This window comes from Canis lupus, chromosome 26, assembly GCF_048164855.1.
Source record: "Canis lupus baileyi chromosome 26, mCanLup2.hap1, whole genome shotgun sequence".
In the NCBI taxonomy this organism is placed as follows: Eukaryota; Metazoa; Chordata; class Mammalia; order Carnivora; family Canidae; genus Canis; species Canis lupus.
This window is the reverse complement of record NC_132863.1, coordinates 8,264,526-8,280,667: the sequence shown is the minus strand read 5'-3', so window position 1 is coordinate 8,280,667 and position 16,142 is coordinate 8,264,526. Positions and strand designations below refer to the sequence as shown.

Below are 16,142 nucleotides of genomic sequence, written 5' to 3'. Positions count from 1 at the left end.
AAATAAGCTAAAATATATCCACCAGTTTTATGATGCATTTTCCTGTAAACATGGCTTCATCTCAGAACTACTGCAGCAAGACCCTGAAAACATTTAATGAGAGACATAAAACATGTACAGATAAGGTAAGTAAATATTTGTGTATTCTGAGTCACTAAGAGACACCTCAGTTATCATCCTTGTAAGTTAGATGTCTTGACACAGTTTTATTCCCAATTGTTTGTAGACATTCTTCTGCTACTGCTAAAATAAGTGAATTTCATCATTAGTAGACACGTAAAGCCTGGCTAAGGTGTTATAGCGCTGCCTCTGGGTTTGGTTTGATAAAAAACCTGTTCCACAGGAACGTAAATCATGTTGCTTAACTGGAACGTGAGAGACTAGACTGAGCAGAACTCCGAGGAATACCATTTGCTCTTCTACTATTTTAGAAAATCATGTAAGATTTTGACACTGATTCCTGATCTGACCCTCAAGAGGTGAATTTAGCTCTAAAGGAATGACAGTTGTGATACAGAACTCAAACTGGTCCAGGCACCTGATGCGCAGCCAGCCGATGTCTGAGACACCAACTCTGAAGCAAGGAGAGCTTTGTTATCAGAAGGGCAGCCCAAGGAGAAGGCAGGGGACCATTCCCAAAGCTGCCTTGTACTGTTGAGCCCAGGGACAGCTTTTGTATGCTTGGGGAAGGAGGTGAGTACACAGAGGAGGGTGAAGGTTTCTTGAAAACTTGACCAGGGGGTGGGGCCTTGAAACAATCTGGAGATATGCCTTCTTTCAGACAATGAAGCCCCCTTTGGGACCTGGCAATCAGGTAAGCAGTTAAGTTCAATACAAATGTTAGCATCATAGGGTCCCCGTTGGGTTACTACAATCAGTGGGTAAACAGGGGGTGGGAGTGGAAACAGCAAAGTTAATGGTTAATAAGAGGCACAGAAAAGATAAATAAGTAGGGAACAAAATGGAACGTGGAGCTGAGTTAATAACGCAACTAACGCAACTATAGTTCTGCTTATGCTTTTAAAGTAGGTCCAGGAACCAGGTGTCCAGCCTCAGCTGCCTTATAATACATCTGACCAAGGTTTAGATATTCTAATGCTCTTAACATAGTTCTATAAACCAGGCCAGGCAAGGCTTCTCACAAAACCAGAAAAGCTCCTCTCTCCCCGTCATTCCTTTCTCACTCCTGTTTTCAATTACTGGTTTCTCAAAATCATTCAGGAAACTATGGAGGACCCTTAATAGGCTATCGGAAAGCCCAGAGCAACTGCCCAAGGACAGGCAAAATGCACTAATTCTTTTTAAAAGAACCTGGGAAATAGCCTGCAAATCATTGTCACTGAGTTGGCATTAGATGATTTCTTTCTTACGGAGTAATGTATAGTAGCTGTTATTTAGTTGTTAATGAAACGTGCTGCATAGTCTGTCTTTAGCTCTCTGTGTTTTCTGTGGTATTTTCTTCTCATCTTTGCAAAGTCCTACCTCATTCTCTTTCAATAGTTATGATGAGTTCTTGGCCAGAAACAGTTGCATAATACTGTCAGGTTATAGCTTATTTTCAGAGAAATAGTTTGGTCATCTTCAGTAGCATTAAACGGAATGAATTAATTGTTCAGATGCCCATAGTAATGTGCAAGGCAGCTCTTCCTTTGTTATTCAGAAATTATTTTCATTTTATTTAGTTTATATTCTCTTTTAATGTGTTAAGAATATGCCCTTTATATTCACTCATATTTCCTTAACTAAGACAGAACTACTTACATTTCTTCTAATATACATATGAAAATAATGCTTTTCTGTGATTGTGTATCATCATGTCCTACACTTAAGTGCATCTTTGTAGACTATCACATTTGTTTAGTGCTGCCTAATTTTCCATGAAGCTTCATTCACTCATTCAATACATGTTTATTGAGTATCAGTTACTTAGGGTACTTGAGTGAACAAAGTAGACAGAAATCTCCACCTTTAAGAAGCGTACATTATTTTCAAGTTGTTGCAACTTCAGGTGATCTTTTATTTTTATTTTTTTTTCAGGGGGAGAGGCTGGTTTATTGGGGGCTGTGTCTCCCCATTAGGAGCCACGTGTGCCAGCCCCTCCAAGGGTGGCAAGGCGGGCAGGTGATCTTTTAAAAAATAAAAATCCCCAGGACGCCTGGGTGGCTCAGGGGTTGAACGTCTGCCTTCCTCTTAGAGCGTGATCCCAGGTCCAGGCATCAAGTCCCACGTTGGGCTCCCTGCATGGAGCCTGCTTCTCCCTCTGCCTGTGTCTCTTCCTCTCCCTCTGTGTCTCTCATGAATAAGTAAATAAAATCTTAAAAATAAAAATCCCCATTTAAAAACCCAACCTATTCGGCTCCTTCATTCATATGTACAAATCATAACCAGAATTTAGATATAACATAAAACATTTATTTTGTGTCCGACAGTGTGTTCACCACTTTACATCTAGCTAGCTCACTTAATCCTCACAACAGCTCCAAAAGGAGGTACTACTATGATCCTTAGTTTACAGATGAGGAGAGGAGGCTCCGAGAGAGTACTTAAGGAGAAGTAGGAAAATTAATAAAGAGAAACCTCACTAAAGTGGACTGGGGAGGTTAGAGAGGGGAGTACCACTCAATGTCAATGACAGGAGGAACTGCCAGTCACAAACTCCGATTACAGACCAAACTACAGAATCCCCGCTGGTGAAGGATCCTCACTTACAGGGCCCGGCAGAAAAAAGATGCACACCGCATCTCCTCCAAGGAATTCATGAGCTCTGCCGGTCAGCCGATGAGCAACCCTCATCACCCCGAGATCTTGCTTTTTTCCAGTGGATTGTCCTTCAGAACGACCCCTTCCAATTTCCTCCTTCTGCTCCAGAAAGATAACTTTCCCTGGCTGTGTTTGTGGGGTTCACCAATGGTCTGACTGTACCTTGCTTGTCTTGAAGGTTACAATTCCCTGCCATTCCCCACTAAATCCACTTCTCTGCTAGTGAAATAAATTTCGTTTTCAAAAAAAGTCTATCAGAAGACTCGGGCTTAGATTCCCCTTGGCTTAGAACAGCCGTCCCATACCGCAGATGCTACTTCACACGCATTTGGGGAGTAGAGGAATGACTGCACGTACTTCTCGGATTCCCATTTAGTGAAGCATCAACAACTCGTATCATCCTGGAACACTCTGGGCATTTTGCGGGGCGCGAAGATGGGGAGGCTGGTAAGGAGCTTTTCCCTCCACCCAGCGAGTGCAGCAGGGGGCTCGGGCGCTCTGTGCTCGGGAGGTGGTTCCCGCGGCGGGTGGGCGGGTGAGCGCGGGGGAGGCCGCACCGGAGCCGGCCCGGGGTCAGCTCAGCCCCCGCCGCTCGCAAAGGGAAGTCAGCCCCGCGGCCCCCGAGCCCTGAGGAGGGCGAAGCCCACGAACTTCCCGCGCGGCTGGCAGGAGGAGCCGCCTGCAAAACTACACCGGGTCTTTCCTTCGTGCGGGGTACGGGGGCACGACGTCGCGGCTCGCTAAGGAGTCACCGCCCCCCCCCCCCCCCCCCGCGGCAGGACCCCGGGCGCCCGCGTAAGCTTCTTCCCAGTCCCCAGCCACCCCTCCCGCCCGCGCATGCGCAGGGAGATTCCCAGCTGCCGCCCCTGGAGCGGGAGCGCATCGATCGACTCTGAGCTCGACTGCTCGGCTTGCCGGCGCTCGATTGAGGCGCGTGGAGCGTAACTTCCGGTAGTGGCTCCGTTTCCGGCCTTCGGTTCGCCCGGGACCGGCGCAGGCCTCCGGTGAGTCGGGACGCGTTCTCCGGTTCTCTGTTTCCGCTCCCCTGGTGGCCGGCCGCCCCTCGGCCTGACGCCCGCTCGTGGGATCAGGGAGTGGACGCGGCCGGTGGCGGGGCTGCAGGCGTCCCCTCCTGGGTTCGCGGAGGGTTGGCGAGACGGTGGGGGGAGTCGGAAACCGACGCGCGGGTCCTGTGAGGCCCTGGGATTCAGAAGTCTTGTCTCCAGTGGGGCGGGGCGGGGCGGGGTAGCTGGCCGCGTGGCCGCGTCCTGGGGCTTCGGCCGGCCGTGCCTGTGGCTGGAGAGGCAGGAGGCCCCTTGGCTCCAGGTGCCCTTCACCCAGTGCACACCGCCGTTGAACCTCGCGCGAGGTCTTTCAGAGCCTCCCCGTTGGGAACCCGGCCTTCGGTTTGACATTGCGCTTGTTTCCGTGACCCCAGCCTTTCCAGGTTTCAGGTAAGAGGGTCGCAAGCCTGAGAAGCGTTACCTTTCCCTTGTTCCCGAACAAATGCAGTGCCGACCTGTAGGCTTCTTCCCTATGGGTTTCCTTTTTTTAAAAAAAAAAAAAATTTTATTTCTGTATTCATGAGAGACACAGAGAGAGAGGGAGGAGGAGGCTTCATGCCGGGAGCCGACGTGGGACTCATCTCAGGTCTCTAGGGTCACGCCCTGGGCGGAAGGCAGCCGCTAACTAAACCTCTGAGCCAGCCGCGCCGCCCCCCTGTAGGTTTTCTATACTCTTCACAGACGGTGGGTTTAAAATGGTGAAATGAAGGAATATGTGGGGCACCCAAGCAAATAAAGCAGAGTCACGGTTTGCAACTAAAAACAAGGTGAAAAATGAAACAGCAAAGTGTGTGTGTGCAAGAAAAGTGCAAACGACGAAGAGACGAGGGCGGAATGCCCAGCCCTGCTGTTTACTAGCTGAGGCCCTCCACTAGCCGTTGATGCCGCTACTCCAAGTGCTCACTGCCCATGTGAGAGCTTTGCTGCGACGCCTGTCATTTTGTCTCCGAGTTCTAGTAGGTAAATGCTGTGAAACCAGCCCCATTTTACAGCTTTGGGCCTGAGAGTTTAAGGAACTTGCCCGCTGTCAAGCTGCTAGGAATAAACATAGATAGCATTTGAATTCAGATGAGGTCGGTACTAGAATCGGAGCTCTAACCGGCATGCAGTACCGCTCTATCTGAGCCCCATGATTTCAAGTGGGTTAGAGTTGACCTTAGAGTCAGGACAGCTGGTGATGGTGTCTGTAAATCTAGTAGGGGTGAAAACACTTTCTAAGTGCGGACCCGTTAAGTATTGCTTGGTAAACTTCGTTAATAGTCTGTCTTAGTGATTTTTACTGGGCGCAGATTTGCTAGTTTGTTTCTCATTTTTCTTAAAATCCAAAGACGGCATTTTAAAATAATTTCATTAAATGGGGCACCTGGGTGGCCCAGTGGGTTAAGCATTGGACTCTGGGATCTCAGCTCAGATCTTGATCTCAGGGTGGTGAGTTCAAGCCCCAAGGTGGGTTCCGCCTACCTAAAAAAATAAGTGAATTAAATAATTTCATTAAAAACGTTATTTTGTTAGGCAGGTGAAGAAACTATTGCTTGTTGCAAGTGAAAAATAAATATGAAAATAAATGTATTGGATGAAATAATGTTATTAAAATCTGCCTAGGTACTTGGGCTCCACCCATGTTTTGAACCTGAGAACTGTTTTGTTTAAGAAGGAGGGGTAGCAAGTGCTGGAGAGGTTTTAAAGACTACTGACAAACTGGAATTTTCTGACATTTGGGATTGAAAGGAAATTGTGTAGATCCCTGTGTTGTATCCTTACATAGTGTGTGTGAATGCTCTGCTTATAACAGTATTTACTGTCTTTTTAGGCAATTTGAACAGTTTAACTGCAAACATGGATATCAGACCAAATCATACAATTTACATTAACAATATGAATGACAAAATTAAAAAAGAAGGTAAGTGCTTTTAAAAAAACATTTGTTTACAACCAAAGTGCATTTAATTACTAGCATCTTAAAAATTGTGCTGCTTGAAAACTTCTGATGTAGTAATCTTTGTCAGTACCTGAAATAATATCTTCTTCCTTTTTTGTGAGGATTTTAAGGCTTTTTAAAAACAAAAATAGGGACTGAAAATCTGGTGAATATGTTTTCACTCATAGATAAAATGGTTTGAAACAACTTAAAATTAGATAGTATAATGTGATTTTATTAAAATATGTAACTTTGTATAAATAAGTATGGTGGGGGGCCCTTGGTGCAGTGTCATTGTATAAAGAAATCTGTCGTTTCTTTCACAAATAAATTGTTTTCCCCTCTATTTTTGCTCAGAATTGAAGAGATCCCTATACGCCCTGTTTTCTCAGTTTGGCCATGTGGTAGATATTGTAGCTTTAAAGACCATGAAGATGAGGGGGCAAGCCTTTGTTATTTTTAAGGAACTGGGCTCATCCACAAATGCCTTGAGACAGTTACAAGGATTTCCATTTTATGGCAAACCAATGGTAAGATGATATTATTTTGGTTTGATCACTATTAATAATATGTTAAGTTTGTAGATACACACTTGAAACTTTGGCCATTTCTTTTTGCTTTTAATTAAGTGTTAAAGCAAGTTTAGGTTTATTTTTTTATTTACACATTTGGGTTTATAGAAAAGTTGTAGAGTTTATAATTCACTAGTTTATGTTAGTTCAGATAGGCAATAGCAAAATATATTGAAGTATACGATGTTTAAAAAATAGTGGCAGTATAGGCAATATTCTCATCTCAGGAACTAGAAGTTAACTCAGAAGATTGAAAAGAAATCTTTGTAAACTTGTAAAACAATACAAAACACAGAAATTATGGGTCAAAGAGGAAATCAGTTTGAAGTTTCAGAAAATCGCATAGTGAAATACCACATATCAGAAGCCGTGTGGCCTAGAAAAAGCAGTGATCTAAGAAAAATTCATAGTTTTAAATTCATAGGTTTTATTGACGAATAAACAATGAGCAGCATTGAAATAGTTATGCATAGAAAATTTTAATCTCAGGAATGACATAGTGAGATTCACATTTAGCTGCTGGGTGAAGACTGGATTATGGAAAGGCTGGGGCACTTGGGAACTCAGGAAGCCATTGGTGTAGGCAGAGATGGTAGAAGATTGGATTAGGGTGGAAACCGTGTAGAGCAAGGGGTTCTACATCTGTGAGTACGGGGTACCTTGGTTATGGATTCCTAGTGCTTTTTCCTGAGACTTGGGATGAGAAGAAACCTTGAAGAGCGAGCCACGGGCGCAGTTTCCCAGGCTGTGCATCCTCATTCTGATTCTGCCATTAACTGGCTGTTTGCCTGTGTTCATCTTTCACTACCTATAAAATGTAAGCAAATTGGCTGTCCTTGAGCTAATTCAGAGGTCAGCAAAAACTATATAGGACTGGGTAGTAAATATTTGAGGCTTTGTGGTCCACGTACAGTTTCTGTCGCATATTCTTGTGTCTGTGCATGTTGTTAACAACTCTTTAAAAGTGTTTAAAAAAAGAAAAAAAAGTCCTTGATTTATAGACCATACAAAAACAAGCCGTGGGCTGGCTGGAGTGTAGTGGCGATAACTGATCTAAACCCTTTTTTTTTTAGAAATGAAGAATTAGGCTCAGCAAGGTTAATTGCCAGACGAGATTATAATAATATAACCTATGGCAGTACAAGGCCTTGAAAGCTAACCTGACACCCAGTATTATGGTTTTCCCCCACCTTGAAACTAGGAGTTGGCAATCTGTCCTAAAGGGCCAAATGGTATTTTAGGCTTTGTGAGCCAAATGATCTCTCCTGCAGCTGTTTAACTCTGCCTTTATGACAGCAAAAGCAGCCATAGGTGTGTGTAAATGAATCATTGTGGCTGTTTTAGCAAGATCAAATTAGCAAGACCTAATTTACAAAAACAGGCAGTGTTGCTGTGGTCAGTGGTTGGAGGACCTTTATATATAGCACATTGTTTAGTTCGGGAGTGGGCACTTTTTCTCTGTTACTGGAGCAAGTTTTCTTTTCCTTTTCTATCCAATTCCCTTTTTCCCATCACTTCCCATCTGATGGGTACCAGCTGTGCGGAAGGCCTACATGCACTCTTTTTAATAAGTTGGAGTTTTCTGAAACCAGTTTGTCTGTCTTAGTAAGTACGAAGAAAAGGCATAATGGAGATTGCAGTTGGCAGGAACATAAGACTGGGTTTTAGTTTAAATTTAAAATTATGTTAATACGGAGGAACGATTTCCTGTAGAGGATTTTAGGGTTGTTTTGTTGAGTTGAAATGACAAGTTTGAATGTGCCTGTTTCTCAGATAAAGGAAAGCTAGAGATTGTTTGCTGTGTTTGCTGCTGGCTTCACTTTGCCAACTAATTATTTTAAATCAATGGAAAAAGTCCAATAGACTGATAATGCATTGAAAGTATTTTTGAGTTCCATTTTCTGCCTTCAGGAAGATAGCAGATACTGCCAAATTTCCAGCATCCTGGAAGAGGAGGAAGAATATTCTCTGAGCTGTCTTGTTTTGTGTTTATTTAGGTGGTTAGTTGCTCTTATGTTTTAACTCCCAACATACCAGATCAGAAACAAGCAAAATTTTCTATAACTTGGAACTTATAACAAAGTTATAACAAAGTTATCAAGGATATTTGTTTTTTTTTTTTTAATGCCAAAAACACCTTAGTAATATAGAACCACCTTCCTGTTATGAAACCTTTGACATAAATGTAAGCCTTGCTCCTTTTCTAAGCTGCGAGTGTACTTTTTTTTATCCCTTATGGGTGTTTAGTCTAGACCACGTTTTTTCAGCATTGGTACTTTTGACATTTTGACCTGAATAATTCTTGTTGTAGGGGGCCGTCTTGTTCATTGTAGTGTTTAATAGCATCCCTGGTCACTACCACATGCCAGTAGCATAACAACCCAGAGCATCTCCATTCAATAGCACTAGTTATCCCCTGTGGGCAAAATCACCTGGGGTTCAGAACCAGTAGTGTGGATCAGCCATTTAAGAATGATGATTGAGATCAGAGATTTTCACAAGTGACTGTGTGTTAAGGACAGATCACTTAAGATCTGTTCAGGTCAGGGAGAAGGTTGAAGACATAAGGGAGATGAGAGGGAGTCCTTGGGACCAAGTCAGAATTAATCTAAGTCTGTTCCTTCTGGTCAGATGGTGACATGTAAAACCAGCAGTTGCTTGCAGGGGTAAGTCCACTTAGGGACCGTATGGTATAGCAGTCCAGGGCAGCCAGGGGTACTGAGCTTTGGGTATTGATGTGAAGGACAGCATGCTCCTCTCTGTTTCCCCAGTACACTCATCTCTAGCTGAAGAGAAAGACTTACTTTTGGTTTTGACAGATTTACTGCTTTCAAACCCATGCTACTTTAGAAGGTCACTTCTTTCCTTTCAGACTGAGAGGAAATTCATATTCTGTAAGGCAATTTTAGATAGTAATTTGTAGGACTCTTGTGTTTTGATATGATCCAGAGAGATTGTTTCAGCTCATTCAGCTCCAGAGAAGAAATGCTTCCTAGAAATGGAAGTTGCAGTTTGCAAATAGATACACCCTAGAAAATAGTTTAACTCCTAGCAAAAATTTGGGGATGGGTGCTTGAATCTAGCTGTGTAATAATGCTTTAGACCAGGGCCATGGTATAGGTTCCACCATCCACTTTCTGCTTGTTAGAATTACAGAATCTCAGGCTTCACTCGGACCTGCATCAGAATCTGCAGTCTTACAAGCTCTCCGTGAAGTTCGGATGCACGCTAAAGTTTATCCTGGCATACTGTTCCTTCTGGCTGGCAGGAAGAAGCAGCAGCTGGCCTGGTTGCACTAGCTGCAATGCCATCCTTTGTTTCTTTTCAAAGCTTTTTAAAGTTTAAGTTGTTGCCACTATTAGTCATTGCATTTACAAATTATAGATGGGGTTCAGAGGAAAATCATTCTGACTCTTTAGTAGTTTAACTGTGGAAATAATAAATTCCGTATGATACATTCCACAACTGATCAGTACATCTTGACTCTCATTGAGCGTCCATACTAAAGAGTAGACAACTTTCCCGTGCATTTTTCTATTTTATGAAATTGAGAGCAACATTGGTGCAGATGTTTCAAAGTTCTATTTTTCCCATATGAGAATCTATGGGTTTTCTTCTAATAAGCATAGCACAATTTATTTTCATTTGGTGCTCAGTGTATTTGACAGATTTCCTTAGGGATATGTTTAAAACCAGCTTGTCGTGTATTTGTGTAATGAAATTTGAAATATTAATGAAGAGTGTAAACAGCCTTCAGCATAATGAATAGTAACCTGTCTCCATATAATTAAAACAGCGAATCCAGTATGCAAAAACAGATTCGGATATAATATCTAAAATGCGTGGCACTTTTGCTGACAAAGAAAAGAAGAAGGAAAAGAAAAAAGCAAAAACTGTGGAACAGACTGCAACCACTGCAAGCAAAAAGCCTGGTCAGGTGAGATGGACAAAAGTTCCTTGGTTTGTTGGTGTTAAGAACATGATGGAGATGTCTGTTTTCCACTTAGGAATGGTCTTTGAGGTGTGTGTCCTATGTGTGTTTGTTTAAAAGGTGCACTTGTAAGAAGCTGGAATCGGTGGAGTTCAAAAATTCCAATACTGGGCAGCCCGGGTGGCTGAGCAGTTTAGCGCTGCCTTTGGCCCAGGGTGTGATCCTGGAGACCCGGGATCGAGTCCCACGTTGGGCTCCCTGCATGGAGCCTGCTTCTCCTCTGCCTGTGTCTCTGCCGCTCTCTCTGTGTCTCTCACGATTAATAAATAAAACCTTGAAAAGAAAAGAAAATTCCAATATTTATATTTAATCACCAAATTAAAATATAAACTTTTATATATGCAGATCTATATTAAACAGTTTTATTTGAATCTGTATAACCTTTTAGTTCCATCATTCTTCAAAATATGTATTAATATCTTCAGGCTTATTTCTCAAGTTCTACTGCCCGTAAATAATGTTGTAGGTATTATCTTTAATTTTGAGTGCTACACACAAAGCTGCTTTCTTTGAAAATTCAGAAATTTAAAAATCTAATTTAAAATAACAGGTAACAGGGAATCCCTGGGTGGCGCAGCGGTTTGGCGCCTGACTTTGGCCCAGGGCATGATCCTGGAGACCCGGGATCGAATCCCACGTCAGGCTCCCGGTGCGTGGAGCCTGCTTCTCCCTCTGCCTATGTCTCTGCCTCTCTCTCTCTCTCTCTCTGTGTGACTATCATAAATAAATTAAAAAAAAAAATTAAAAAATAAAATAACAGGTAACAGTGAAATTATCATCCAAAAAATAGCTACTTCTGGATTGAAAGTGGTTAGAAATCCAGTTCAAAAATTTGACTTTTGTCTAATTGTTTAAAAAAAAGAGACTGGTTCTTGTGTTTTGTATATATATTTCTCTATAATTTTATATTTGCATATTATAGTTTTATGTATTTCTCCATAATTTTAGAGATTACAGGTTAAATTTTATGACACAGTCTTTAAAATTTAGATGAGATCTTTCAAAATTAACTGAAAAAGTTTGTCAGTAACGATGTAAATTCTTAATGTAAAATAAAAAGGAATAAGAAATCTTTCAAAAATAATATTTTTTTTTAAGTTTTTTATTTTAATTCCACTATAGTTAGCATAAGTGTTAACATTAGTTTCAGGTGTACAGTATAGTGGTTCAACAGTCCTGTACATTACTTCATGCTCATCACAATAAGTGCCCTCCTTAATCCCTCACACCTATTTGACTCATCCTCCTACCGTCTCCTATCTGGTAACCATCAGTTTGCTCTCTGTAGTTAAGGGTCTGTTTCTTGGTTTGTCTCTCTCTTTCTTTCTGTTTTTCCTTTGTTTGTTGGTTTTCTTAAATTCCATATATAAGTGAAGTCGTATGGTATTTGTCTCTGACTTATTTCACCAGCATTATACCCCCTAGTTCCATCCATGTTTTTGCAAAAGACAAGATTTCTTTTTCTCTCTCTCTTTTTTTTAATGGCTGAATAACTCTCCATAGTGATTATCTATCGATGGACACTTGGGTGGCTATTGTAAATAATGCTGTTATAAACTTAAGGGTGCATACATCCTTTAGAATTAGTGTTTTTGTATTCTTTGGTTAAACATTCAGTAGTGCAGTTACTGGATCATAAGGTAGTTCTATTTTTAATATTTTAGGGACCCTCCATACTGTTTTCCACAGTGGCTGGACCAGTTTGGTTTCCCACCAACAGTGCATGAGGTTCCTTTTCCTCTACATTCTCCCCAACGCTTATGGTTTCTTATGTTTCTGATTTTAGCCATTCTGACAGGTGTGTGGTGACACCTCATTGTAGTTTTGATTTGCATTTGCCTGATGATGGGTAATGTTTGTCATCTTTTCTTGTGTCTTTTGGCCATCTGTATGTCTTTGGAGAAATGTCTTCATGTCTTCTGTCCATTTTTAGTTGGATTGTGTGTTCTTTGGGTGTCTTACCTGTTTGTAATATACTTTGGATACTTAACCCTTTATCGGTTATGTCATTTGCAAATATCTTCTCCCATTTTGTTGGTCTTTTAAAAATTAATGTTATTTTTATGCAGTTATTAAAATTATAAACCTGCTTTTTTAGAGCAATCAGAAACCTTAACTCTTTTCTATTTTTTTTTAGGGAACACCAAATGCAGCAAATACCCAAGGAAATTCAACACCAAATCCTCAGGTAATCTTTGTATCTATGTGGTGCTTGCTTTTTAAAATAAAATTATAAACCAGTGAGAATAATATACAACAACTTGTATTGTCACCAAAAACTGAAAATAATTCCTTATATAAGACATTAAATTATATTACACTTTAATATAAAAACTCACTTTTCAAAGCATTTTAATTTTTTTGAGGGAGGGAAAAATGAAACCTGACTCTGTTCCTTGCTTTCCATAATGTTTCAGTGATGGAATCAAAATGACAGATTTTGAACTCTGTGAAGGCAGGGAGTGAACATTTTTATTTTCCCTAAAGTACCTGCAAAGCCCAGGGCTTTACAGATGCACAGGTGGGGGGAATTGGCCAGGTCGACGTGCTCTCTTTCCATACCGGTTTGCTTAAAGCAGTGAACCATCTTTTCTAATAGAGCAGCGTTGTTTTATAACTACCATTGATCTGGTTTCTGAGAACAAATATATGTCTCTTTATATAGAGTTTTTAGAAATCTCTTAGCAAATCTCCTTGCTCAAGGCCTCAAGGAGAAAGATTTAGTGGTTCCTCTTGGTTCCTGGGATGCTCGACAAGATCCTTAAGGCCAGAGAATTCCTTGCACCTCAGAGCTTTCCTTCTTCAATTTGAAGAATTTCAATTTATGTGTATTTTCCTAATGATCTACCTTTTCCTCCTTTGGAATCTTTCAGCAATTATAGTATAGTTTACAAATGCTAGCACTTAATTCTCTAAGCCTTATGTTATTTTTAACACATCATCTTTTCTCTTTATGAAAGACAGAGAGCCTCTTAGGTACAGGACGACCCTGTCCCTATAGTTCCACATGATCCCAGGTCAGGATATCAAATAATTAGTTTAACATCTGATAATGTTTGTTTCTACTTATTTGGGTATAACTAGATGCTCTGTATATCTCATTTACTTGGAGAAAAGGTTAAAAGTCACCAAGTAGTGGCTTTAAATGGTAGTTCCAAATTTTGTTAAATGCTGGGAGACTGTAAACAATAATGCAGAGGATTGAAATCTGAGTGTTATTATTCAGGTAACCAGCTGAATATGGGCGATGCTGCTGCCTTCTCTAGTTTTGTTAGGATCTTTCAGTTATGTAACCCAGCTGACAGAGTTCTCCCATTACAACTGACTCCTGATGCTTAAAACTTAAATATTGTTTTAAATGCTATTAAATACTTTCAAGTTAATTAGTTTTGTAATTGTCCAGATTTGTATCAGGTGATTTGAGTGTCTGCTGAGTTACTGTTCAGTTTATGTTTATTTCTCTGGTGTCCTTGCTTTTCGACTTTAGTGTTTGATGTAGTGCTACGATTTCATAGTCCTTAATAAACTGGAATGTCGCTCTCTGAAGTTCAGATTTTAATATAAGAGCTAAATGGCTTACTATACTTTTTATACTTAAAAGCTAACTGCCTTTTTTCTTTATAATAGGTCCCTGATTACCCTCCAAACTATATTTTATTCCTCAACAATTTACCAGAAGAGACTAATGAGATGATGTTGTCTATGCTGTTTAATCAGTAAGTTTTTTCAGAAACCAGTCTGTGTTGTGAAAGCCTCCCAACAGGACAAATAGCACCTGTGTGGGTTAAATCCGTTTGTGTATCACACAGCAGTAATTCCTATAGGTTCCTTGATTTGGTCTGGGATTAATCATGTGAGTTGAAGCCAATCTGCAGATTTAGCAAATAAAAAGCTAAATTACCTCTGATGTTTTACTTACCAATTAGAATTATTTAAACAAGAAATAAAGCTTAGATACAATGACAAGATTGAACTAGCTTATACCTACATTTTTTTCATGGTATTATTTATATTTTAGACTCTTTCACCCTATTCAGGATTCTTGGTAGGATATGATACTTTTCCTAGACTGGTATCAGAAAGTTGTTTAACAAATTTAAACACAGAATAGACACTTATGTATTTGATATCCTTTATATATTTACATATATAAATTATTTCTCCTCTTATAGGTTTCCGGGCTTCAAAGAAGTACGTTTGGTACCCGGAAGGCATGACATTGCTTTTGTTGAATTTGAAAATGATGGACAGGCTGGAGCTGCCAGGGATGCTTTACAGGGATTTAAAATCACACCGTCCCATGCCATGAAGATCACATATGCCAAAAAATAACATATGGCATAGTTGTCTTTAAAGGACTTGGTGTTATTTAAAGTGTTTGTCTTGATAACATTTGGTCAGGCCATTTTAATAGTTGGGATGTGGGTGAGTGAAAGAAATTCTTGTGAATTTTAAAAAATAACTTAGTTTTTGTTTAGCCTTATTGAGCTATGAAATATGAAGGCCTCAATTTTGTACAATAAACTTTTATTCGTATTCTATACATAATTCTACATTTATTCCATCGTCCTATCACCAAATGTTTATGCTAGACTAGAGCACCTCTTAAGATATATAAAACTAATAAGATGCTTTCCTAGTATTATTTTGGAGCAGCTAATGGCAGAAACATTTTTTTTTTTAAGATTTTATTTATTAGAGAGCATGGGGAGGGGGGAGAGACAAACGGAGAGGGAGAGAGCGAATCCTCAAGCAGAGTTCTTGCTGAGCAGGGAGCCCAATGTAGGGCTCCATCCCAGGACCCTGGGATCATGACCTTAGTCAAAATCAGATGCTTAACGTACTGAGCCCACCATGTGCCCCCTTTGAATCTTTGTAATAAAAGAGAATTAGATCAAGCTCTTGATTACATTTTCTGTAGTTATTTAATTTTTTTATTCAAATAAACTACTACCCTGGAGGGTTTTTTGTTGTTGTTTTTGGTGGTGGTGGTTTTTCTTTTTTTTTCCTTTTTTTTTTGAGTTGTATTACTGGTAAAAACAATGCCCTAGGTGTTAGGGGGAAATGAGACCTGGGCAGTATCTAAATTTTAATTTATACCTAAGGCTATGATTCAGGCATCTTTAGAAATGGACAATTTTTTGCATGTACAGTAAATTGATCATTTTTCTGTTTCAGTATTTCCTTGAACAGAAGTTTGAATTTATTCATTGTATACTTAATGGGAAGACTACTTTTAGACTAATGTAGATTTTTGTCCCATCACTCTTATGAATACATAAGGAGGAAAAAGCAAAATAGTTTTTTTTCCCTAAAGCTGCCACATTTAGAATCTGACTCTTACTTGTATAACTTTAACTTAGTTGTCAAGTTCATATACTCCTGTAAAATGTATTAATTACTAGAAAGAGGACTGTGCTCTTGGGATGATAGAGCAATGCCAGTTGGCTATTGCATTTTCTACTTCCTTACTCTCAGGGACTGTCCTTACCTTGTCTCTGAAAAGATTTCACAGATGCCCCTGCTTTGAGTGTCTGTATGAGAGGAAGTAGAAAGGTCAGTGTGGCTGGAGAGTGAGAGGGGGATATATAGGTCTTTTTAAGGACGTGTAACATAAACTCTGAAATGGGAAACTTGAGATTTTTTAAAATTTAGTTACAATAAAATTCATTTTTAGTGGTTTTTGGTGAGTGACCCAATTTGATGAGTTTTGACCATTGTATACAGTTGTGTAATAACCATAATGAAGATACAGAGTATTCCATCACCTGTCTGAAAGGAAGGCTCCCTTTGCAATCATCTGTTCACCAGCCCCCAACCCCACCCCTGAACCTAGG

General features: G+C 40.3%; 1 protein-coding gene and 2 long non-coding RNA genes across 7 annotated transcripts; 2 read left to right on the top strand and 1 right to left on the bottom strand.

Annotated features, from left to right (window-relative positions):
• Positions 1-353: 353 nt before the first annotated feature.
• Positions 354-2,337, top strand: LOC140618039 (uncharacterized). Its single transcript, XR_012018179.1, has 3 exons — positions 354-693; positions 782-814; positions 2,038-2,337. It is a non-coding gene; the product is annotated as an uncharacterized lncRNA (long non-coding RNA).
• On the bottom strand, positions 1,968-3,355 carry LOC140618040 (uncharacterized). The gene is made up of 2 exons (XR_012018180.1): positions 3,118-3,355; positions 1,968-2,314 (listed from the first exon to the last, which is right to left on the bottom strand). It is a non-coding gene; the product is annotated as an uncharacterized lncRNA (long non-coding RNA).
• SNRPB2 (small nuclear ribonucleoprotein polypeptide B2) lies at positions 3,072-14,846 on the top strand. 5 transcript variants are annotated; one of them, XM_072799987.1, is made up of 9 exons: positions 3,072-3,207; positions 3,606-3,764; positions 4,486-4,784; positions 5,635-5,724; positions 6,100-6,272; positions 10,111-10,251; positions 12,443-12,493; positions 13,933-14,021; positions 14,478-14,846. In XM_072799987.1, the coding sequence occupies exons 3-9, from the start codon at positions 4,706-4,708 to the stop codon at positions 14,635-14,637; spliced, it is 783 nt and encodes a 260-aa protein (XP_072656088.1). In that variant the 5' UTR covers positions 3,072-3,207; positions 3,606-3,764; positions 4,486-4,705; the 3' UTR covers positions 14,638-14,846. The 5 variants fall into 5 exon arrangements, with proteins under 5 accessions (XP_072656088.1, XP_072656089.1, XP_072656090.1 ...); XM_072799990.1 differs by lacking the exons at positions 3,072-3,207; positions 3,606-3,764 and adding an exon at positions 4,004-4,214 and having other exon boundaries at positions 4,486-4,780; XM_072799986.1 differs by lacking the exons at positions 3,072-3,207; positions 3,606-3,764 and adding an exon at positions 4,005-4,214.
• Positions 14,847-16,142: the final 1,296 nt, after the last annotated feature.

Bases quoted from the DNA above. Each gene is read 5' to 3' on its own strand.
- SNRPB2 (XM_072799987.1), top strand. From the start codon at position 4,706: ATGCCGCTACTCCAAGTGCTCACTGCCCATGTGAGAGCTTTGCTGCGA. The intron at 4,785-5,634 runs GTAAATGCTGTG...CTGTCTTTTTAG, and splicing joins TTGTCTCCGAGTTCTAGTAG to GCAATTTGAACAGTTTAACT. The intron at 6,273-10,110 runs GTAAGATGATAT...TAATTAAAACAG, and splicing joins CATTTTATGGCAAACCAATG to CGAATCCAGTATGCAAAAAC.